This window comes from Ricinus communis, chromosome 6, assembly GCF_019578655.1.
Source record: "Ricinus communis isolate WT05 ecotype wild-type chromosome 6, ASM1957865v1, whole genome shotgun sequence".
NCBI lineage: Eukaryota > Viridiplantae > Streptophyta > Magnoliopsida > Malpighiales > Euphorbiaceae > Ricinus > Ricinus communis.
The window spans coordinates 22,558,467-22,584,296 of NC_063261.1; the positions used below are offsets into that span (position 1 = coordinate 22,558,467).

Below are 25,830 nucleotides of genomic sequence, written 5' to 3' on the forward strand. Positions count from 1 at the left end.
TTAGCTTGTGTTGCATTATTCTTTGAAGAATCAGAAAAGCTTTTCAAAGATGTGGAGAAAGAGGATCAATCTTCTTCATTCCTTGAAGAGCCTTTGAACTGGGAGTTTTAGTTTTCTGTTTTATGAATTTTAAATCTTTCTATTTAATTACAATGATCGTTGGATTAACTATGTTAGCCTAAGTCTCATAAGTGTTTAGTTTGACTTTTTACTTATATATGAACTTTATATATTTTGAGTTTAATGAATGATTCCTTCATATGTTCATTACTTTCATCTATTATTATTGATTGACCATCATATCAATTTAGCAGTAATATATGTTATGAAAATCTTTAGGTTAAAAGTATTAGAAACATCATCTTTACTTTAATTTATATTGGTATAAGAAACCTAAGTTGCATCATTAGCTTGAGTAACTTAAGGAAAAGGCACATCACCATCTCATTGTTAAATTAGGGCTTAAGGGAATTAAGGGGATTACTAAGTAAAAGCTAGACTAAATGCTATTTTATCATATAGTTCATATTATATTTACTTTCAGTAATTTGTATGATAGTTGGTCTTTATAATATATGCTCTACAATTCTTTATGAGATCGACCTTGTGGTGAGCTTACCCGAACTACCATTTGATTCGTACACTTGCGAGTACTACTTTTGACACATCAATAATCTTTACTTTATGTTTTCATTTGATATTTTTTCATTTTGATATTGGAATATCAATAGTACCGATTGAAAATTCATTTAATTTTAATAATGTGTATAGTACAATTTCACATAAGCAATAAATCGAACACAATAAATAGTTTAGCACAAATTAATCTAAATCAAACTGCTATTACTATTACTACTATTCCTCTAAACCTAACTACAGTGGACTTCTTACATTTAATTTAATAAATTAATAATTCAATTAATTAAAAAGATTGAGAAATCAATTTTGAATTTATTTGGGTAATTATTAATTAAATTATTTAATAATTAATTGAAAATTTTAAAAAAAAACTTTATAATTATTAATTATTAGAGAGTAAAATGCTAATTATTTTTATATCATTTTCCTTTATATTTTATCTAGTTGAAATGAATAATTTTATGAAATTATTTTTCAAATTCAAAATTTATGTATTCAGTTAAAATAAAAGTTTATTCATAATTTCAACTCATCAATTCATTAAAAATTTATCCTAACTATACTAACTTCTAGGACTGAGCACGGATCGGTCCAATTCCGTTATCTATAAATCACCAGTACCATACCAAACCTCGGTTCTTTTAAAATTGAAGGTACTAGTACCGTACCAAATATAAAAGGATCCGTACCGTATTGTACCAATTTTTATGGTTAAATACAGTTCGGTTCTGTGCTATTTTCGGTTCTAAAAAATTTTAAAAATACAACTTTAATCTCATTTTTAATCAAATACATTTAGAGAAAATATGATTACCAACCTAAAGAAAGTAGCATGAAAATCTGAATTAAAATTGCAATCACAATCTTAACAACCTGTTTTGCAATTCAATCACTTGTAAGTATAACAATTCATTTAATGTTCAAATACAAACTATTAAAATATATATTACTGCTAGCATAAAAATATTTTGCAGATGGCAATCATTAAAATAAAATATTTTTTACAGTTGCAATCAACAATCTACCCATCAAAAATAAAAATAAAAAAGTAAAAAAGAAAAGAAAAATATCTGGGACTGAACAACGACGACACAGTTATGGGAAGAGAGAGCGCTAAAGAGGAAGACGTCTACGCGAGCCAATTCTTGCTTTTGCATTTTTGCGAGCCAATTATGCGTTGCGCTAAAGAGGAAGACGTCTAGGGGAGCCAATTTCTTCCTTCTTCCTTTTGATTTTCTATCTAGAAATTTGTCTTAGGGATTTTTTCTTTCTGAATTGAAAATTGAGAGGTGCGTCAGTGTGTTCTAAAGAGGAAGACGTCTACGCGAGTAAATTTCTTCCTTCTTCCTTTTGATTTTCTATCCAGAAATTTTGCCTTAAGGATTTTGTCTTTCTGAATTGCAAAATAGAAGGTGCAGCGGTGTATTCTAAATAGGAAGACGGTGTGTTCAAATTGTTAGGTGTATGCTTATAGTATGTGGTAAGAAAAGGCATTAGGATTAAGTTAGTAGATAGTAAATTATAAATTTAGTATTAAAATATATATGTTAGTATCAGTATACTATAATATATTAATATATAACTTATATTTTTTTTTATAGATTATAAAGTACATTATAATATTATAGTTATTTTAAATATGTAGTATTTTTTTATTTCAATAATAATTGCTTGAATTATACAAAATGATAAATATAAAATAATTTTTGTATGTAGTATAAAGTATTTTACAATTATAGTTATTTTTAATAGGTATTATTTATATAATATAAATAATTATTAATAAATATATGTAAAAAATTCGTTCCTACGGTTTGGTTCGGATCGGTTCTGATACGGTTTTTACTAAAGAACCAGTACTATACCGTAATAGAATTTCGGATCAGTTCAATTTGGTTATAAAGAATTTCGGTTATTTCAGTTCTAGTATTTTTCTGTACGGTTATTCGGTTTGGGCGGGAATCACCGAGATCTATGCTCAGCCCTACTAACTTCTAAAACAGAAAAGGTAACACTTCAATAGAAATTTCATACTATGAAAATAATATATTTGATGGCATTAATTTATTTAATTATCTCTCCTATTTTCTATATCTATAAATTATTTTTTAATTGTATATTAATCAAATACAATATTAACTCATCTGGATTGAATTCTACAGTTATTATTTAACACAAAAAAATATATCAATTCATTTGTAAATAAAATAAATATTTCAATAATTTTCAATCAAAAGGAATATTAATGTTTATTATTTTAATGCTTAATAGTAAATTTGAGATTTTAAAAATTATCAAATAGAAAATTATATTTTCTATTAAGAAAAAGTGCTATTATTGTGAAATTAATTTAGAGCATTTTTTTTTGAATGCCAATGACTTGTTGGTCGAAAACTCTAGCTTTATATAATTTTTAATTTTTATAAACTTAATAAATGAATAATTTTAATATTTAATAAATTCTTTACTGACCTGGTATATTAATTATACGAGTGGGTCGACTATACTACTACTACTCTAAACCTAACTACTACAACTACAACAATAATTGTGGTTTTTATGTGAGATTATGTGGTTTTTATATAATTTTGTTTGTTAATTTGTGATAAAGGATATTCGTAATTGGATTTCATTTCTGTTCAAATTTGTTTGGGGTTTTTAATCTTTTATTTTTTTTCCATTTTTAAGCTTTGTTTATGTCTCTTTTTACATGTTCATCAATCTATTACAGTCAGTATATTCAAATATTATATTTTCAATTCAATGTACAAAAACATCATTCAATCAGTAATTCTTGTGGGAAAAAATAATGAAATAAAATTAAGTAAAATCTTAATTAGTTACCATTTCCTTAATCAATTTGGAGTCCTGTAAATACTAATCTAATCTAATGTCAACTTCACTAATCTATAAATGATGTCTAGTGAATAAATAGTTTTCAGTTTATACTCCAAAAAATATTTAATATTTTTCTTTTATTTATGAACGCACGCAATAAAGTCTTAAAAAATAGAAAAAGAATTTTGTAGCAGAGCTAATTTATCATGATAGCAGAGCTAGTATTTTGTGTGTGATGGTGGGTTTGGTTCCGGCCTATTTGCATGTCACGCTAAACTTGAGAGAGGATGTTAAAAGTTATATTTATCTCATATCGCTTGGTTACTAGGATGTTATAATATATATAAGTGGACTAGACACCATCTTCTTTTGAACTAGCTTTTGATATGAGTTCTACAGAAGACTATTTATGAGTATGGTTAAAATTTATAAATATCTTAATAAAATAAATTCAGATTTATATATCACTTTGTTTATTATATAAATATATAAAAACTATAGATTATATAATTAAATTGTCTAAATTTATGTATTAAAAAATTAGTATAGGAATCTATTAATTAACCGATAAATAAAGCCAGTCTTTGCATGCGCATCTATCTGTGCCTGTCCAGGAATTTCTTTCCCATTCCAGAAAGATCACATGTCTCCATCTTCTTGAAGCATCAAGAACTCACTGCAAGAGAAGTACTCAGCAATTGAAGAACACCCTTTTCTTCTCCTATAAATACCTGTATGTTCAATCCTTCAAAGCACGAGAAATAAGTAGCCATTCCAAGCAAATTAAAGAAACACACGCATCCACAACCCAATCTCAAAAACACCAACGGCCCTGAAAGAAAATGTCTCTTGTTCCGAGCAGCATTTTTGGTGGCCGAAGAACCAACATCTTCGACCCATTCTCTCTTGATATCTGGGACCCTTTCCATGACTTCCCATTTACAAGCACAGCCCTAGCAACTCCTCGGTCTGAAATCGCCAATGAGACATCCGCGTTCGCGAACACACGCATGAACTGGAAAGAAACACCTGAAGCTCATGTTTTCAAGGCTGATCTCCCAGGGCTAAAGAAAGAAGAAGTGAAGGCGGAGATAGAGGAAGGTAAGGTTTTGCAAATAAGGGGTGAAAGAAGCAAGGAGAAGGAAGAGAAGAACGATAAGTGGCATAGAGTGGAAAGATCAAGTGGGAAGTTTATGAGAAGGTTTAGATTGCCAGATAACGCTAAGATTGATCAGGTTAAAGCGAGCATGGAGAATGGAGTTTTGACTGTTACTGTTCCTAAAGAGGAGGTCAAGAAACCTGATGTGAAGGCCATTGATATCTCTGGCTAAATATATTATATATAGTCTATATAATCAATGGCAATTTCTGTGACTAGTGTGTGTTATGGTCAATCTAAAAGATGGGTATTAGACCCATCTAATAATAAATATGATGATATTAGATGTGTTAATGTCATGGATTCTATGTAATGGGATTTATGGGTTCATTTTCCATGGAAATGTAATAATAAACTTGTTAGGTCATATTTTGAAAAGTTTATCTATTCTAATTATATATCTTTTCAAAAAAAAATACTATGCTACAGTAAAAGTTTTAAAATAAAATAAAAATATTAATGTTTTGATATAATAATCTATTACTTAGAGTTATTACCGTGTCTTAAATTTTTAATATAGTATTTTTTAGAAATTTTAATACTATAATAAAAATTTTCTATAATAATATTTTATATAGAAATAATATTTATATATTTAAACTAATTATAAATAGGAATAAATTTTTTATTGTAATAAATTACATATTTTTTAAGATCAGTTTTAAAAAATATTTCTCTCTTTCTATATATATATATATATATATATATATATATATATATATATATATATGATTTCTTTAAATATATATTATGTTATGTTTTAATTTTCTATATAATGCATCATACCAAGATCAGTCATTTCAAATTCAACCATCATAGACTTCTTAAAGTCTCTAAACATGACATTGCAATTTCCAGAAAAAATGAGATCATCAACATATAAGCAAACAATGAGCATTTTACCTTCATCTCCAATTTTAACAAAGAGAGAGTGCTCATAAGGGCACTTTGTAAAACCAGTTTAAGAAAATAAGCTTCAATGCGACTACATCATGCCCGTGGAGCCTGTTTCAGTCTGTAAAAGGCTTTTTTTCAATTTGTACACTTTATGCTCACTTTCATGTTTAACAAAACCTGGCGGTTGCTCAACAAAGACCTGCTCCTTCAAGTGACCATGTAAAAATGCTGATTTGACATCTAGTTGAAAGATAGGCCAAGATTTTTGAGCTGCTAAAGCAACCACTATTCTGATTGTATCATGTCTTGCAACTGGAGAAAACACTTCTGTATAATTAATCCCATATTGTTGCTTGTATCCCTTTGCCACCAAACGCGTCTTATACTTGTCAACCTCACCATTTTCTTTAAGCTTTATTTTAAAAATCCATTTTACACTAATGGTTTTATGTCCTTTCGGAAGATCACATAACTCTCATGTATTATTTCTTTCAATGGCATCAATTTCATCATTCATGGCTTTTCTCGACTTTTCTTCTTTGACAACACTTTCAAAAGTGGTAGGATCACAATCTAAAAACAAAGCAAAATGAGTAATTGGATCAGAAATTCCAATTACCTCAAAATCTTCCATCCAAGTTGGTCTTCTTCTAATTCGAGATTGTGTTTGATTCTCTTCATCATCATTGTTTATTGGTGAAGTGTCAGTTGTTGTAGGAGATCTTCGTAGGGAACTTTCAGAAAGTGAAGGAGCCGAAACTCGCTCTTGCTCATCATTTTCATCAAGCAAGACTTGGGTAGGCTGCTGCCTATTCCATTCCCAAGTGTTTTCTTCATCAAAAACTACATCCCTGCTAGTTATAATCCTTTTTGTACAAGGATAAAACAATTTGTAAGCTTTAGAAGTTTCACTTATGCCAACAAAAACACATTTTTCAGCTTTATCATCAAGTTTTTTCTCTTCTTATCAGGGACATGAGCAAAAGCGATGCATCCAAAAATGCGAAAATGACCCACATCTGGTTCTCTCCCGCTCCAAGCCTCTTCTGGTGTTATATTTTGAACAGCAAATATTGGACTTCTATTCAAAATATGCACACTCCAGTTTATTGCTTCTGGCCAAAACTGCTTTGGAACCCTTCTTTGTGCTAATAAACTCTGCACCATATTGAGAATTGTTATGTTCTTTCTTTCTGACACACCATTTTATTGCGGTGTATAGGTTGCTGTTAGTTCTCTTCGTATCCCATACTCTAGATAAAAATCCTCAAAGTCTTTTGAGCAATACTCACCATCTCGATCAGTGCGTAGAGTTTTAATATTTTTTCCAGTCTCATTTTCAACTTGAGCTTTAAAAAACTTAAACATCCCAAATGTTTCAGATTTTTCTTATAAAAAATACACCCAAGTTTTCCTTGAAAAATTATCAATGAAAGTAATTAGATAACTTTTACCTCCATTAGAAGATGGGCCGATTGGACTACATATATCTGAATGCACCAGTTCTAACAACTCTTTTGCTCTCCATGATTTGTTTTTAGGAAATTGGGAACGGTGTTCTTTGCCAACAACACAATCTTCACATACTTAGGAAGGGGCTGCTATTTGAGGAAGTCCTGTCACCATGGGTCTTCTGGTTGAGAGTTTTTAGTCCACCAAAACTGAAATGGCCATAACGAAAATGCCCTAACCAAGAAGAGTCTTTGATTTCAGTAGCCAAACAAGACTGAATTGTTTGAATCTTCAATGGAAACAGTCTGTTGGAACTCATTTGTATAACAGCAATAGCACCTCTAATTGGATCATAAATTTCACAAGCACCTTGTTTAATAATGATGACATAACCCTTTTCTTGTAATTGACCAGCACTCAATAAATTACTTTTCAAGTCAGAAACATGTAAAACATTAGATATTGTTTCCACAAAACCATTCTTGGTTTTTTTTTTAATGTCCCCTTTACCCATCACTTCTACAGTAGAAGAATCACCAAAACTAACAGTTGAATGAAAATCTTCATTTAGAAAAGAGAAAGAAGACTTACTTCCACTCATGTGATTGCTGCAGCCCGTGTCCACATACCAGATATTTGGTTCAGGTTCCCTGCTACTTTGAACAGCCATTAACAACGTTTCTGCTTCTTGCTTTTCAATAAAATTTGATATTTCTTCCTTTACTTTATCATGAGAAAGCTTAGTATAGCATTCAGAACGATAATGCCCAAATTTATGATATCAAAAGCACTCAATCTTGGATTTATCAAATTGTTGGTCTCGTCCTCCTCTACCTCGACCTTGCGAGTGACTGTCATTGCCATTGCTATTGTTTTGATCTCCTCTTCCTCTGCCTCTTCCACGCCCTTTCCCTTTGCCTCTACCTCTTCCTCTTGAATTTGAGGAAGGAATAGACATAGAAGCCTTTAAAGCTTGCTCGTCTGCAGGAGTATCTCGATTCATATTCTGCTCATGAACCAATAGAGAGCTTTGGAGTTCAACTAGGGAGAGTGTGTCAACATCTTTGGGTTCTTCTATAGAACAAACAACATAATTGTACTTTGTTGACAAAGAACGCAAAATCTTCTCTACTATAACCACTGCATCCATCCTTTCACCATGGAATCACATTTTATTCGCTACTATCATGGTCTTTGCAAAGTAAGTAGTCACAAACTCATCACTTTTCATTTGTAGAGTCTCAAATTCCTTTCTCAAGGTTTGAAGTTGTGCTCACTTTGTTCTAGTAAAGCCTTGATATTTCTTCTTCATTGAATCCCAGATATCTTTGCAAGTTTCCTTACAAAGAATTGTTTCCACAATAGAGCAATCGATGGCCTGAAACAAATAATTTTTGGCTTTCAAATCTTTCAACTTCAGCTCCTTCTATTATTGCTCCGTGAGTACTACATCGGGCTTAGTTGTTTCAACACCATTTTCAACAACTTGCCAATATTCTTTAGAACGCAGGAAATTCTCCATCAACATGCTCCAATGGTCATACTGACCATCAAAACGTGGAATAGCAGGCTGCACATAGTTTCCTTCATATGACATTTCTTTCCCTTCTTGTTAGAAATCACATAAACTGCTGCTAATTTCCTTCAAATTAAATAGATCTGATTTTGAACTTTTCTTTTAATCAAATTAAGGCTAATAACAAGAAAAATCATAATTTTGTACTAAATTTTAATTATATTTTAAGATTTAGATTCTACCCATCTAATACATGAATTTTCATATTTGTTTCACTTTTATAACCAATAGAGATAAATTTTTAAATTCTATTGACTAATTATATGAAAGAATAACAATAATAACAAAGAAGATTGATAAAAGAAAAGATTAAAGTTTAAAAGAAAATAAACGAGATAAATAATTCAAGCTAATAGCAAGAAATTATAATCTAGAGAGTGTAAATAAAAGTAAGCGACAAAGTACACAGGAATTGTGAACACATTTGTGGTAATTTACGGTGTCAGTGCATGTTCATCAACCTTATATCTTTCATCAAACTTTCCAAATTACAAGAAGAAGATCCACCATCTTTCACACTGTTTTTTGCCGCTTCTGTCATCCTAGTCGATGATCTCACAAACTCCTCCCTCCTATTCACCATCAGATCAATCACCATCTTCTCAACAATCTCTCTGTCACACACATCCTTCATGTCCAAGCCCACCTTCCAAACCTCACTCACAAACCTACTGTTCACTTGCTGATCACCAAAATAAGGCCAACAAATCATAGGCACACCAGCGGCTATACTTTCCAAAGTTGAGTTCCATCCACTATGTGTCAAAAATCCACCAGTTGCCTTGTGCCCTAAAACCTCTTCCTGAGGTGCCCATCTCACAATATACCCACTTTCCTTAGGCCCAACCTCAAACTCATCAAGAAATCTTTCAAGATCATCACCATCTTTAGCAGTGATAGACTGAGGCCTTAGAACCCACAAAAACATTATCTTGCTATTAACAATACCATGCCAGAATTCCATCATTTGGTCTCTTGTCATTAATGTAGTACTACCAAAGCTCACGAAGAGCACAGAACGCTTTGGTTGCTTATCCAACCAATTTATACAGCTTCTATCCATTTCCACGATACTGTTGGAGGTTGCATGCTTCTTGATGCTTGTTAGTCTTGATTTCAAGAGCATGTGGAGGGGTCCAATGGTGTAGGTTTTTGGGTAGTGAGTGCGAATTTGTGCAAGTATTTCTTTATCTAGTTCTTCAAATGTGTTGAGGATGAGTGCTTGGGATTCTCTCATCTCCTTTGTGATGATTAAGAGGCTAGGATCTGAAGCTTCTTGGCAAAAATTTGGAAGATCTCGACGCCTGAGAAAGTTTTCCATGCCTGGTACTTTTGTTATCAATCGATCCATATCTTCTTTTCCTTCAAATTGAAAACAAAGCCCTCTTCAGGCATCACACTATAAGTGTTTCCAAAAAAATGAGGTTACCAACTGTGAAATTTGGACCTCAATGAGAACCTAATTAAATACATAGGTATTTAATTCTTATCAATGAAGCTAATTAATCCCGTACTAAATGTAAATCTCAACTTCAGAATAGGAGTCAATGTGAAATATTGAGAAAATTCCTACTATAGATATTCAACTTGAAAAAGATTGTATAAGGCGTAATTCACTACCAAACTTGACAGAGTGTATTGGGGAGAAAAAGTTTAAATTTCTATACTAGGTTCAGGTAGCAATACAAATAATGAGGATGTTACAGTGATATACCTTTGACAGGAAGTTCTTGTGCTTCAAGAACGTCAGGAATAGAAAGATACGTCCAGACTGAACAAGGACTAATGGTATGAAATTGAATAGCTGGAATCCCAACCTCACTGGCAACATCATAGACAAATCCCATTAACATATCTCCGATGATACAATTAATTGGTGCAGCAATGTTACACTCTACTACAATCTTCTGGAAAATTGGCGTGCTCTGCATTTTCATTGTCTCTAATAACTGTCTCAACGTATCTGATGTATTTCCAGGTCGGCGACCTGGTGGCCAACAATTTGGTATGGTTTTGAACTGGAATCCAGGATATTTGTCAAAACGAGCTTGAACATCTGAACAACGAAATAGATTTTCATGGATATACTCGAAATTTAGGAAGGTAACCTTTAGACCGGCAAGGGCTAAAAGCTCAGCTAGTTTAAGCATGGAGTTTACATGGCCTTGGCCTAGGGCAGGAAAGATTAACACATGAGGAGGAGGAGGAGGAATTGAGCACTGCTCCATCTCTGAGTAAAGGAAGTGTTGAAGTGGGTGGTACATATGGCTTACAGAGTTGGGCGTTAAATATCTTTCTCATGTATTGAAAAATATTACTTTCCAGTGAGAATGGTAGTAGGTGGCCTAAACATTGAGACTGGCCACTGGCGGCTAGACATCAAAAACATCAAGATGGACTGTACAGGAGGCAGCGGCAGAGTCTCACAAAGCTTGGTATATACCGTATCGATGCACACATATATTAATTTTAAATATAAAAATATATCTCAATTAACTTGTAATAAAATATAAAACATATAATATTATATATATATATAATATTTTTTATTAATTATATTATATTTCTCAAATTTAAATAAATATTTTTTTATTGTAGAATTAGTAATTTATTCAGTTATTTTTATTATTTTGATTATAAATAAGAATTTAAAATTTAACTTGTAAATTTTTTTAATAATTTATTATATAATAAATACAATATTAATGTGTTAAAAATAAGGAGACATTATTTCTCAAGATGTATAGATACACATAAGCGTTAGATGTAGGGTGTACCTCAGATATCATGCAGCCTTCAAATAAAATTGAATATCAAGATACTACTTTAACTTCTAAAAAAGAAAAGGTAACATTTCAATAGGAATTTCATACTATGAAAATAATATATTTGATGGCATTAATTTATTTAATTATCTCTCCTATTTTCTATATCTATAAATTATTTTTTAATTGTATATTAATCAAATACAATATTAACTCATCTGGATTGAATTCTATAGTTATTATTTAACACAAAAAAATATATCAATTCATTTGTAAATAAAATAAATATTTCAATAATTTTCAATCAAAAGGAATATTAATGTTTATTATTTTAATGCTTAATAGTAAATTTGAGATTTTAAAAATTATCAAATAGAAAATTATATTTTCTATTAAGAAAAAGTGCTATTATTGTGAAATTAATTTAGAGCATTTTTTTTTTGAATGCCAATGACTTGTTGGTCGAAAACTCTAGCTTTATATAATTTTTAATTTTTATAAACTTAATAAATGAATAATTTTAATATTTAATAAATTCTTTACTGACCTGGTATATTAATTATACGAGTGGGTCGACTATACTACTACTACTCTAAACCTAACTACTACAACTACAACAATAATTGTGGTTTTTATGTGAGATTATGTGGTTTTTATATAATTTTGTTTGTTAATTTGTGATAAAGGATATTCGTAATTGGATTTCATTTCTGTTCAAATTTGTTTGGGGTTTTTAATCTTTTATTTTTTTTCCATTTTTAAGCTTTGTTTATGTCTCTTTTTATATGTTCATCAATCTATTACAGTCAGTATATTCAAATATTTTATTTTCAATTCAATGTACAAAAACATCATTCAATCAATAATTCTTGTGGGAAAAAATAATCAAATAAAATTAAGTAAGATCTTAATTAGTTACCATTTCCTTAATCAATTTGGAGTCCTGTAAATACTAATCTAATCTAGTGTCAATTTTCACTAATCTATAAATATTTTCAGTTCATACTCCAAAAAACATTTAATTTTTTTCTTTTATTTACGAATGCACAGAACAAAGTCTTAAAAAAAAATAAAAAATAAAAAAAGAATTCTTTTCATTCTTCCCAAGAAAAAGAATGCCATAATATTCTTGTAGAAGACAGTGGAAGGTTTGAGACCTTTCGGCTTTATTATGCAACCAAAAAACAACACTTTCCCACTCAATAGTGCACACGTATTCTCTTGGTCCTACCAAATCTCTTCCACCAGGGAACCCACACTTAAATATGCAAACATAATACAACTTCTTCTGTAAATGGTTAAATATTTTATATTCGAATTTTAAATGATTGTAGGGTTAAAATTTATAAGTATTTTAATAAAATAAATTCAGATTTATTATCTCTTTGTTTATTAAATAAAAATAGAAAAACTATAAGATTATATAATTAAATTGTCTAAATTTTATGTATTAAAAAATTAGTATAGGAACCTATTAATAAACCGATAAATAAAGCCCGTCTTTGCATGCGCATGTACCTGTGCCTGTCCAAGAATTTCTTTCACATTCCAGAAAGATCACCTGTCTCCATCTTCTTGAAGCATCAAGAACTCACTGCAAGAGAAGTACTCAGCAATTGAAGAACACCCTTTTCTTCTCCTATAAATACCTGTATGTTCAATCCTTCAAAGCACAATAAATAAGTAGCCATTCCAAGCAAATTAAAGAAACACACGCATCCACAACCCAATCTCAAAAACACCAACGGCCCTGAAAGAAAATGTCTCTTGTTCCGAGCAGCATTTTTGGTGGCCGAAGAACCAACATCTTCGACCCATTCTCTCTTGATATCTGGGACCCTTTCCATGACTTCCCATTTACAAGCACAGCCCTAGCAACTCCTCGGTCTGAAATCGCCAACGAGACATCGGCGTTCGCGAACACACGCATGGACTGGAAAGAAACACCTGAAGCTCATGTTTTCAAGGCTGATCTCCCAGGGCTAAAGAAAGAAGAAGTGAAGGTGGAGATAGAGGAAGGTAAGGTTTTGCAAATAAGTGGTGAAAGAAGCAAAGAGAAGGAAGAGAAGAACGATAAGTGGCATAGAGTTGAAAGATCAAGTGGGAAGTTTATGAGAAGGTTTAGATTGCCAGATAACGCTAAGATTGATCAGGTTAAAGCTAGCATGGAGAATGGAGTTTTGACTGTTACTGTTCCTAAAGAGGAGGTCAAGAAACCTGATGTGAAGGCCATTGATATCTCTGGTTAAATATATTATATATAGTCTATATAATCAATGGCAATTTCTGTGAGTGGTGTGTGTTATGGTCAGTCTAAAAGATGGGTATTAGACCCATCTAATAATAAGTTCAACATATGATCATATTAGATGTGTTAATGTCATGGATACTGTGTAATGGGATTTGTGGGTTCATTTTTCCATGGAGTTGTGATTTGAAATGTAATAATAAACTTTGACTATTATTGGGTAGATGGCATTTTTAATGTCTATGGACAAGAATATTAGCATTCCTTTCAATTTTTATGATAGTGTTCATAATTTGCTCAATTTTGACCGAATGTGCTATTCAAGTTAGCAGGATTCCCAAATGATTTCACAGAAAAGAAAGAAAGCTCTCTGTCACCAAACAAATCGAAAGAGCAAATAGATTCAGAAACACCAGATGGGTCTTCTTTAAAAGATAAGGCTTCAATTGAACCCATGATTTGAAGCTTAGTCGGTACCACACCAAAGAAAGGCTACTAATGAATTCAATTGAGGTGAAAGCTACTAATGAATTCAATTGAGGTGGTATAGTGCCTGAAGCACCAAACTTTCTAAGTCCACTCACTTCCTCAGCCCATGAAGGAAAGCACTAAAGCGCTGATCTGGACAATATGGTAAAGGCCCTATTTCAATCAATCAAAATTACCAAAATTGAATTCATAATAAGAGAGAAGACTTGTCATTGCTAGCTTCACCTTATTTATTTGATTCAGCTGATATTAGATATTTGGTTAAGATAACTAATAAATTAAACTGTTTAGTGGAATTTTATCAGCAATTATTGTTAGTATGTTAGATATATTTTATTATTATTTATATTATTATTTAATAATATAAATGAATAAAAATAATTTATAATAATTAAAAATATTATAATTAATATTTTTAATTTAATTTTATTTATTTATAAAAGTTATTTTAAAAATAAAATTTAAATTTAGATTCTACTAATAAAAATTCTTAATTTTAAATACAAATAATTTTAAATATTATAATTATTTATTTTTAAATATAAAAATTTAATTATATAGAATCAATTTAAAATAAATATTATTAATAATTTATAATAAAAATAATAACATCTAAATAAATAAATAAAATTTATCAACTAACAGCTAATAAGAAAAAATTTTAAAATAGAATTAATATATCAACACCTGATTAGGACTAAATCAGCTATCAGCTGTTATTTTTTAAATTTTTACTAAATATTTTAATATAGTTGTTCGGTGAGAAACAGCTATTGATTCCATCAGATCTTTGAATTAAACACCCCTTTAGAAACTTGTTTGAATGTAAATGAGTAATAAATACTAATTATAAATTAAGATTGATTAATTTATTTATTTAAGAACAAAATATTTATTGTAAAAATATCAAAAAAATAGAAAATTTATATTTATTTTAATAATAAATTTGAATAGATATTTTTATATTTATAGTGCATAAAAAAATATAAAAAAATTCTCAATTAAATATTAAACTAGCGAGATTGCTCACCGATCTATTAACAAATTGCCTCATTTTAGGACTTATTTTTTAAATAAGTATTATTAAACGAATTTAAATAAATCTTTATTGAGTCGATAAAAAACATATATTGGTTTACGGCCTACACAATGTACTTCACCTCTCACTAATTTCTTTATTATTATTTTATTTTTATTTTTCACCTAGTTTATAAACAAAAATTAATTTGTTGTTTTTTCTTGACCACTCCCTTGAGCTACACAATGACGGTCCAAAATTTGGTCAAACAATGACATTATGCCAAATAGTTTTATTAATTAAGCTTGGTATCTGCATAAAATTGCATCATTTGATTTTCAATGATCATAAGCCATTGCCATTCATGTGTTCTTTTTCCCTGTCAATCTTCTGTTGATTGTTGTTAATATTTTTATAAGATTTCAATCCATGCATCTTTTTTATTTTTAAAATATAGCATACTTTGCTTAATTTTATAAAAGTAGCTTCTAATTAATAAAGGCCTCTGATTTAGGTTTCCTAATTGTTTATTTTTTTTCTTTTTTTCTTTTTTTGCAAACATAATTACTTGCAAAAAGAAGAAATCACATGATTACTGTTAAGCATGCTCTGAAGCATCATTCAACACATAAGTATGGACCCCCTATATTGGTTTTGTCCACTGCAGCTGTATTAATCTGATTCATAATTTCTTTTCCATAATAATTAATATTTAAACCATTACCTAATCTTATGCTTTTTTTATTATTATTATCATTAAGTTTATAATCTTAAAACAGCATGATTTGACTTGCTCACATGCATAACCCAGTATCATCAAACAGGTATGTTTCAAGATCCATTATCTTCACTTATTAGTTATTTTATCAGCTAATTTAAAATTAAAGATGTAAACCATGAAATTAGCAATCTAATCATTCATCTCATTCCCTTAATTTATTGTTGTGTTCCTGGTATATTAAGTTACATTACAATTAAGCTTCACTTTTTCATTTTAAGAAAATAAATAAAAATAAAAATAATATAGTTTAAGCCACCCATCAATATTCCAGTAAACCCATCATTAGAGCATCATTTAACTCTTTCAAATCATTTTCAACTGAAAATAGCAACGATTAACGAACTATGAAGCTTAAATCAGACTGATTTCAAATTAAAGGATAAAGAAGAGAGCTTATAATTTCTAATTTTAGGAGATTAACTGCAAGTAATATATTTGATGGATTAAAAAAAATATTAATCTATTAAATCTATAATGATCGATATAATTTAAAATAGTTATCCACCAATATACTCAAAGCTTTGAAATTATTAATTCATTAAATATTTTATATATATATATATATATATATATATATAAGAGGGTCTACTATGCATCTAATTAGCAATTGCTATAGTTTCTAATTTCTTAAAATATTTGATTATAGGAAGGGAAAATGAAAATCACTATGGTTAAACAACTCACAAGAAAGAAATCAAATGTAACTTTGTAATTGCATAAAGCTTAAATTTTGAGTACCCCTGAATGCATGCAGTTTTCTTGATTGCTTGCTTGCAATCCAATTTCATTTTATGCATGGAGACATCTATATTTCTTGGAAAGCAAATAAAGGCTCTCTCTCTTTGTTTTGCTGACTTGAAATTTTGAATTGTAAGCACAATCATGGGACTTGCCTTTTCTCCACCTACTCTCACTAGTTTTTTTATTTTTATTTTCAAATTCAAACTTGTACATTAAGTGATATCCACTAAAGTTGATGTCCCTCTCCCAGCTAAACTTGGTTTTGATTAATAGATTTTTTATTATATGGGGTTCTTATCTTACAATAATTGATGATTAGGGTAGTGCTTGAATTGATCAATTTGTTTAGTGTAGAAATTGGAATATCCCACCATAATTACTGGTGCAAAAAAGAAAGATTTGCTCCTATGTCCTCCTACAAACCCAAATATTTTTCTTAAATAAGTGTCTGATTTTGTTATATTACTATTTTACTTCCACTTCCACTAATTTAATTAACATAATTCTTTTGGATTTGATTTATTTCATGCAATAATCAGAATGATTTTTTTTTTCTTTTGAATATATTTGATAGGAAGAATATAAACTAGGGCTTTTCTACAATGCAGTTGTGGCACTGATGCATGTAAAAGTCACCTATTATAAGAGGTCATTTAGTTAAATATTAATTTATTACTTAGATGATTATAAGTAATAGTGGGACTATCTTTTTTTAAACATATAGCATTTAAATTTACTAGATTGTCTTATTAAAATTTATTTAAAATGGGTTGGGTCTTATATTAATTATTAATTGTTGCATATAGTCTTTAAAATGGACCAAAAGACTGTATTATGTATGGCTGAGGTGAAGAAATAGATTAGAAGTTGTCTTATTGGTATGGACAAAAATTGGAAGCCACTAAAAACAGGGTATCTTCTAATTTAAATTTTAAAAATTTGAAACTATGTGGAAAGAATGCCACTATAAGAGTAATAAATTCCGAGAAAAGACGAAACTTTGATCTTTTTTTCTTTTGTATTTTTCTTTTTAATGTCTTCAAGCCAACTCACCCCACATGCTGGGGACGTGTAAGGTTGCATGAAGAAGTTGTCTTTTTTTACCATTTAATAAATAAATAAATAATTAAAAACTTAAAAGTTGTGCGGTGCATTTTATCAAAAGATAAATCGAAATTCATATTTTCCGATAATTTTAAATAAAAATTTTCAATTGAATTATCTTTAATTGATAATATATGATCCATATTTAATCTTTTTATAATTACAATTATATAATTGATAATAATTACTTTAGAAATTCTTTTACTCCTTTTGTACCATTTTTTTCCTCTTTTAATTTATGCATATTAAGAATTTTAATTTTTTTAATTATTATTGTTAATTAATTTTTCTTTTGAAAATATCATTGTCAGGCTACCTGCCTTCATAATTAAGAAACCAAATATTAATGGAAAATAGCTTGAATTATTATATTATTAAATTAATAATTAAAAAGTAAATTATATTTTTGAGACATATAAATATGAAAAAGAACAATTAAAATGGGATGAAGGAAGTAATGTATTGGCAATGTTTGCACTAAAATCAAAATAAGACAAGTTTTTGAGTTCACAGAGCACCAAATCACAATAACCAAAGATGTCTATAAGTTTCTTTTTGACAAAGAATAGGCGGGAAAATATATAATAGTTAGTAACTAAAGATGATGGAAAATGACCCAATTGCATGCATATGGGTCCCTACAATTACAAAATTCAATATCACTATCCCCAATTCCCCACCACAGCATTTTCCACCCCTTCAAGCTGAAGCAATTTCCCTCTCCCCCAACACATCTCTTCACCTTTTTTTTTTTTTCCTTTTTCCCCTTTAGCTTTCTTCAATAAAGTAATATTAGTAGTGTCTTTTGGACTATTACAATTGGGAAGAAGAGAAACAAGTGTTGAACTTGAGATGCCCTTAATACATGAGAGTAGGGATGGTAATTGCTCGAGTATTTTTGAACGTCCGATTCTAATATAACGGATTTTAGAAATAGATAATCAGATTTAGAATGGGTTTATCTTTAATTTTTTATATCCATAATAGTTTGGATAGTATTTGAGTTTTATACTTCCAAGTGAAAGGTATCTATTTAATTTTAATATTTTATTTTATTTTTATTTAATTAATTTATTAATTTTTTTCTTCATCGAATTAGTACTTTTTATTTTAATATATTTTTCTATTAATTTAATTGCTGTTTTTTTATTTTATTAATATTTTTATATGATATAAATTTATTAAGCAGACACTAATTTTGTTCCCTCACCTATTAATATAAATAAATTGTTAATAGATAGGATTTTATTATCTGATTAATACACTTAAATACATCTATAAATATAAAATATCGGATTTGGATGAATTTAAATAATATATAAGTAGTACTAACCAGATTTAAAATAAATATAGATAATAAAATTAAATTTTTTATATTAATTTAATAAAATCTAAGTAATTATATTTTAAACGAGTTTGAGATTTTTGTAGCCACGAGGCTACTACCCAATCTTAAAGAAGTACAGTGATATTTTAGTGTGGGAAATTTCCTTCATCACTGTGGACCTATTAGTTTAAACTGAATGATACCATGAAGTCTTTGCTCAATTTAGATCTTTTAAAGGCAAAACCATTTTCAGCCCCCTGAAATTTGAAGTTTGTTTTGTTAAGTCCAGAAACTACAATTATGTTGTATAAAGATCCTATATACTTATTTCAACACTCGTTTCACTTATTTAGGAATTTGGAATAATAATGTTAAAGAAAAGTCAGCAAAATTCATATATTCAAGCGCTTAAAATATTACGTACTGTTTTATCAGTACGGATGGCTATTAAAGGACAAATTGGAGCTCGACAAGTGTACACTCAGCATACATTTTAGAATTTGAAAGGGATAATGTTTATTTAAACACAAATTTGAATATATAATCACTTTAATTTTTAATCTAATTTAATAAAATATTTTAATTTTTTTCAATACCAAATTAAATATAATCTCATTTTAACATTGCACAAGAATATTATTTAGGATTGACCCCGGTTTTACATAAAAGCATGTAAATAAATAATTTCATTTCATTTTTAATGTTAAAGTTAATACATTATAATCTCATTTTTACCTATTAAAAATATAAATCCTCCCTAATAAATATCATTAAGAAATCATTGAAAGAATACTTTGACAACATAACCCACTTATTAGTACTACTCTTACAAAAAAGAAAAAAAGAAATCCAAACTCTCACTCTATTGCCACTTATCTTCCTATATTTTCTTGAAAACTGAAGCAAATTAATCCCATGAAAAAAACCAGGACTTTCTTATTGCTTTGCTGTAAGCTAACACTCTTGAAATTCCTACTTGGAAAATTAAATTAATCAACATTACTAAGAGTCTATAGAATCTTCTTCCTCTAAACTTCCTTTCTTGTATTCTTGGAGTCACTTATTGATCAATATATCCACTCTTGAGGCAATTGTATTTCATGAGTGAGTACACATTGATCAGGATTTAACTTCCTCTTTTGCTGGGCCAAAAGGGTATTTCTTTTTGCTATCCAAGCATCTGCAAAACAACCCCCCGGTGACCAAAGTCATACTCATTGCTTTCAAACGATATAAATCTATAGCTAGTTAATCACAAGAATTGGACATAATATCCCAAATCAAATACTAATTAGCTCTTTTTTAAGTTAAAAAAAAAAAAGATTTACGAGAGAAAGTCTTTGAAATATATTCGTCTAACTCGATTAAGCTTACTTCTTTTTATATATTTAATTTTGATTCTTTAAAGAAAATATTACACTAATGGTATTATTTGTCAAGAATTGAATTTGTATTGGTTAGATTTTATGACGAGTAGTTAATAGTAATAAATAAATTAACTACTCTAAATTAAGGACATGCTTACCGTAATCAGAGGCAAGATCAATGTTAAAACGTGATTGGGGATTGCCCTGCATGTTCACGTCCTCAAGGTTCAATTTCAGAGCATCGACATGCTTTGCTGTATGCAGAACTGAAATGCAAGCTGATCATGATACAAGAAGATCGAATGTTAATACAAAATTGTTATGTCAAGTAAAACCAGAGATTCCCCAAAAGAGACTACAGCACTAGCTATACCGGATGTCTTTCTGTGATCAGTGGTGTCATTGCCATATCTGCGAGGCAAGAAAACCCCAGTGCCAACGCACTCTCGTTTAACACCAGTTCCATTGACCGAAAGAGCTCTGGTGCCTGCACTAGACTGTTGATGGTGTTTATTATTTGGTTGCAGAGGTGGCCAAGAAGACTGAGGCAGACCTAGAGGACGCCCTACATTACTTGTTCCTCTGCTCTGGATTTGTTGGTTGTGGGGCTGGGGGTGAACATGCCAGCCAGTTGCCTTTGCTTGCTGCTTTCCCCAAACTGAAGAGCACTTGTGGTTTAGCTTCACTTGATGCTGCTGCTGGTACTGCAAAACAACAACAGAGAGCCAATAAGTCCCATTAGCCCTTAAAAGCCAAACATACTCATACGATCCCCTGCTTTCTTCTTAGCTAGATAAAGATTCTTATTTTACTTCTCTTTCTAGACAACCAAACAGAGGTTGCCCTTTCCTGATTACCTGATTTAACTGCCAAGAACTGTGACCAAAACTTTGATTTCTCACTACTGTTTCTTGATTCTGGATCCTTGCAGGACGCAGCAATCCCTTCTGATCCCGACAGTTACAGTTCTTGTTTATCTTTAACCTCGCAATATGATCAGCAACTGTATAAAATGGATCATCCCATGTATCATTTCTAGTCCCAAACGGAGTCGTTGGAGGCGACAACGACCAACTTCCGATTCCGCCCAGTACAGATTCTGGCGATCCACCCATTACCCAATTCTTCTATTGGATTAAACAAAAAAATTAAATCAAACCCAAGTCTTGATTTCATCAAAAAAGAAAAAACACAAAACTAAACTTTAAATATCAAGTGCCAATACCTTGGTATCGGCAGCAAGTGTCAAGCAGTACAAGAAATCATCCTCTTCACTACACTCTGTGCCAACAATCGTACTCAAGTCAAGAAACTGAGATGGAAGCAGAGATTCTAAATCTTGAACGGAGGCAGACATGATTAATATATAACAGACAAGAGTATATGTTTTGAGTAATATATAGTACAAGTAGGAGGAGAGGGAGAGAGAGAGAGGGAAATGAAGTGGGTTTTGCTGGTAAGAGAAGATTTAATAATTCGTTAATACAGTTGAGTTGTGAGGTTGTAGCTGGGTTTTTCTTGGCAGGCCGGTGGTGTGTGTGGTCCAAAGCAAGAGGAAGAGAGATGGATTAAGCAAAAGAAATGGACATTTTTGCCTTTGTGGAACTCCACGTATGTTCATGTGGATTGCACGTTATTTTTTCTTTCTTCTATTTATTTATTTTTCTTTTTCTTGTTTTCTTTTGTCTTTAGATTTGTAGCTTTGCATATTGGGCGTTATGTTCATAAATAATAGAATTATTGTCATGCTATGGTACTTGATAATTTTTTGAAATAATTTAGTTCATGAAAGCTTTTCTTTGTTTTATTGATTGGTTTGTGTACATATTTTGAATAAATGGAATTTCGATCTTCATTCTTCCTTAGGTTAAAATAATGGAATGGATTTGAATTTTGCTTGACGTTGAAAGACATTAAACCAAAATTAGGCATTTTCTTTTGATGCATTATTTTGCCTGAGCATTTGTGTTAAATAGATAGGGATTATTAGGGAGAATAAATATAATCGAATTCTATGTAATAGCTGCATAGCACTAGTGCTGCTGGTACATCATCCCCTCCCAATTACTGCTGCTTCACGCTGAAGCAATTTTTTCCTCCAATCCAATCCCTTGCATGTTTCTCTTTTTTCTGTCTCCTTTTTCTTTATTTTATAATAGTTCAGCTTATGTAAAATAAAGCAGTCTTAGTCTATAAGATTTGCCGTCCCCATTAAAAGCTCCCTTTACTTTGAAAGTGCAAAATATAAACAGTCTCCATCCAACTTAATTGATAGGCCAGGTTAGATATTAGATAAAATAAAAGACAAACCAAACCATAATGTTAATCCAAATTATGCTTTCAACTTTAGTCCAACTCTATCCTTGCCCCACATTCTCTTCTCTTTCAAATTGGCACTCAAAAAACCAGTTTTAGCTTGAATGTGAGTTAACCCCAATTACAGAATTTACTGTGTGCCAAAGTTTCAAAGTTCAAAGGATTATATAAATGAACAAAACATCAACAAAAAGGCAAAGAGGGTACACTTTTCTGTGTTCAGATATCCAATTTTGCACAAGAATTTTTTGAAGAGAGTTTAAGCAAAGACAAAACAGAGACATTCAATGGAACCTAAAGAATAAAATAAAATAACCATTTTCTTATTAGAATTTGAACTTCCAAGTACAGGAGGAGCATAAGATAGAAGAAGGTTGTGTATTGCATCAATTTTCACAACCTCCCTCCTAGCAAAGCCTAACCTTTCCCTAATTAAATAAAACAAAAACATAGATTGGAGTACCCCAAAATTCAAAACAGAGAAGACTTTCAATTTCAGCCCATGCTCCCTTCTGGAAGAACCATATTTCATAAACACAATAATTAACCCACTTATTACAATAAAAATACTAAAAACCCTTCTGCTGCTACTTCTACTACAGCTACTTCTACTATTCGCTTTCCTTTCATCTGCAAACTTTCCCAAAAAAAACCCAGGAATTTTTCTTATTTCTGCTTTCTTGAATTCCTTTAAACCTATAGTAAAAAAACCAAAATACCATGAAAACCCTATTTAGATACTTCTCTCTACCTTCTATACTATGCTTAAATTTCTTTATCCAAAAAAAACAAACACTAATAATAATAATAATAGTTCTTGGGCTCAGTATGTCCATTCTTGAGGCAACCGCACTTCATGATTCAGGACCACTCCATCATGGCGTAAATTTCTCTTCTGCTGTGCTAATATGGCATTCCTTCTTGCCATCAACATATCTGGTACAGAAAAACGACAGCCCGATATTAGTTCTCAAAGAAATTATGTTCAGTTCATACAGAACAGAAGTTTAAGGAAAACCCATGATTTTAAATGCTGAAATTTTAAGTTCTTTACCATAATCAGAGGCAAAGCCAGTGTTTGAACGCGGTTGAGCATGGCCATTCATGTCTTCAAAGTTTAAATTTAAAGCTTGAACAACCTTTGCTGGGAGAAGAACTGTTGAGCAAGCTGAAGAAAGAAAAGAGCAATTAGATAATTTTTACATAGGGTCACAAACAAGAATAAAAAGAGATGGTTCAGTAACTGTTTTATACCGGACTTTTTCTTGGATTCAGAGGGGCTGTTGTTGCCATATCGACGAGGCAAGAAAACACCAGTACCAGCACATTCTTTTTTATTATTAACGCTATTAGATCCACCAAGCAAAACAGCTCTCATGCCTGAACCAGAGTGGTGATGTTGTTGATAATTTTGGTGCTGATTTGATTGAACTTGTAGAGGTGGCCAAGCAGACTGAGGTAAACCCAAAGGACGCACACATCCAACACCATTTTCACACCCAACAACACTTCTGCCTCTACTCTGGATCTGCTGCTGTTGATGATGGTGGTGGTAGTGAGACTGGCTCTGTGCCTGAGTGTGGTTGTGGGGGTGTTGGTGCTGGTGTTGTGGATGAGCCTGGTAGCCAACTTTCGCGTGCTGCCTTCCCCAAACTGAAGGACACTGTTGCTTTAGCATTTCTTCCTGCCTCACTTGACACTGATACTGCAACAAACCAAGAAATACCCATTAGCCCACACAAACAGAAACCAGAACCCACTTTATAATTACTTGCATTAAAATATTTTGCTTCTTTTAACAGAACCTCTCATTTTCAAGTTCAACTTCTTGGTAACCAAACACTCAAGATTGCTAAAATAAAACATTTTTTTGACCCCGATAAATATGTATTACCTGATTCATTTGTGATACTGAGTGACCAAAGCTCTGGCTAGAGTAAAACCCAGCATGGGTCTGATTTTTAAGTTCAGTTTCTTGATTTTGAGTCCTGAAAGAACCCAGGGAACCCCTTTCTTGGAAGTTATTGCACTTGCTGCCTTCATTACTCATCTTTAACCTAGCAACTTGACCAGCAGCTGCATAAATCAGATCCCATGTATCATTTTTCACTCCGAAAGGGGTTGTTGGCGGTGACAACACTCCGTTTGGACTCCCGTTACTTGAAACCGACCAGCTTCCGATTCCGCTCAGTGTAGACTCTGGTGACCCGGCCATAACCCATTTCTTTTTTAAGAAAAAGAGAAAAGAAAACGTCAAAACCTACTTTAACGCATTTCAAGAACACAAGAAAAAAAGAAAAAGAAGCAAGTGGGTATTTATTTTTATTTTTTTACCTCAGGTTGAACAGTGAGCTGCTGAGTGAGTCTCCGAGTTAACCCAGCAAGAAAATCATCTTCGTCGCTGCTTTCTGTCTCGGTAGAACCGATAACAGACTCATCTGGTGAGCTTAAAGAAGTAGGGGAACAGCCAAAAGAGTCAAACTCGTAAGGGAACTCAGTTGGGAAAGTAAAACTGGATTTCTTGAACTCAGAGAAATCGTTCTTGTTAAAGTTTTCTTTTTCCATAGAAAGAAACTCAGTTGGCAACCAAGATTCTTTTTCTTTCGAAGACCCAGAAGCAGTGGCCATCATAATATCTCTATAGAAGAACAAAAAAAAAACCCGAAAAAAAAAAACAAGAAACTTAACTTGGAAGAGTGAGTTTATGCAAGAAAATAAAAGAGGGCATGAAAGAAAAAGAAAGAAGAGGAGATGGGAAATGAGAGTTGCTGGTAGAGGAAGATTTAATAATGAGATTTTGCTGCTTTGCTAGGTTTTTGCAGGACTTGGAGGGGCCCAACAAAAAAAGGGAAAGTAAGAAAAAATAAAATAAAAAGAAAAAGAAAAGAGAGAGAGTTTGGAAGTAGAGAATGTGGAAGACAACCTGCTTTTATTAAGGTTTCAGGGTCTAATTGAGACAAGATTCAAAAAGAAAATTCAAAAATAAATGAATTGTAGCAAAATGTTATTTAAGTGAAGAGAGAGAGAGAGAGAGAGATTGAGAACAACTGGAGGCATGGTCCCAGTGGTTGGAAACATTTGTCCTTCTATGTAACCTACCTGCCATTTGTCTA

At 31.0% G+C, this 25,830-nt stretch overlaps 5 protein-coding genes across 6 annotated transcripts; 2 read left to right on the forward strand and 3 right to left on the reverse strand.

Annotated features, from left to right (window-relative positions):
* The first annotated feature begins 4,211 nt into the window (after positions 1–4,211).
* Positions 4,212–4,823, forward strand: LOC125370366 (17.3 kDa class I heat shock protein-like). The gene has a single exon (XM_048375452.1). It carries the CDS (start codon positions 4,320–4,322, stop codon positions 4,806–4,808), a length of 489 nt encoding a protein of 162 aa, XP_048231409.1. The 5' UTR covers positions 4,212–4,319; the 3' UTR covers positions 4,809–4,823.
* Positions 4,824–8,854: 4,031 nt separating this feature from the next.
* LOC125370376 (7-deoxyloganetic acid glucosyl transferase-like) lies at positions 8,855–10,938 on the reverse strand. Its single transcript, XM_048375478.1, has 2 exons — positions 10,276–10,938; positions 8,855–9,923 (listed from the first exon to the last, which is right to left on the reverse strand). The coding sequence occupies exons 1-2, from the start codon at positions 10,823–10,825 to the stop codon at positions 9,004–9,006; spliced, it is 1,470 nt and encodes a 489-aa protein (XP_048231435.1). The 5' UTR covers positions 10,826–10,938; the 3' UTR covers positions 8,855–9,003.
* A 2,037-nt stretch (positions 10,939–12,975) lies between these two features.
* On the forward strand, positions 12,976–13,797 carry LOC8287248 (17.3 kDa class I heat shock protein). The gene has a single exon (XM_002530350.4). The coding sequence runs from the start codon at positions 13,087–13,089 to the stop codon at positions 13,573–13,575; it is 489 nt and encodes a 162-aa protein (XP_002530396.1). The 5' UTR covers positions 12,976–13,086; the 3' UTR covers positions 13,576–13,797.
* Positions 13,798–19,772: 5,975 nt separating this feature from the next.
* Positions 19,773–22,120, reverse strand: LOC8287247. 2 transcript variants are annotated; one of them, XM_015726146.3, is made up of 5 exons: positions 21,627–22,120; positions 21,259–21,525; positions 20,775–21,105; positions 20,560–20,679; positions 19,773–20,214 (listed from the first exon to the last, which is right to left on the reverse strand). In XM_015726146.3, the coding sequence occupies exons 1-5, from the start codon at positions 21,756–21,758 to the stop codon at positions 20,102–20,104; spliced, it is 963 nt and encodes a 320-aa protein (XP_015581632.2). In that variant the 5' UTR covers positions 21,759–22,120; the 3' UTR covers positions 19,773–20,101. The 2 variants fall into 2 exon arrangements, with proteins under 2 accessions (XP_015581632.2, XP_002530395.3); XM_002530349.4 differs by having other exon boundaries at positions 21,259–21,528.
* Positions 22,121–23,019: 899 nt separating this feature from the next.
* On the reverse strand, positions 23,020–25,612 carry LOC8287272. Its single transcript, XM_002530348.4, has 5 exons — positions 25,052–25,612; positions 24,612–24,941; positions 23,972–24,422; positions 23,772–23,885; positions 23,020–23,653 (listed from the first exon to the last, which is right to left on the reverse strand). Exons 1-5 carry the CDS (start codon positions 25,346–25,348, stop codon positions 23,541–23,543), a joined length of 1,305 nt encoding a protein of 434 aa, XP_002530394.1. The 5' UTR covers positions 25,349–25,612; the 3' UTR covers positions 23,020–23,540.
* Positions 25,613–25,830: the final 218 nt, after the last annotated feature.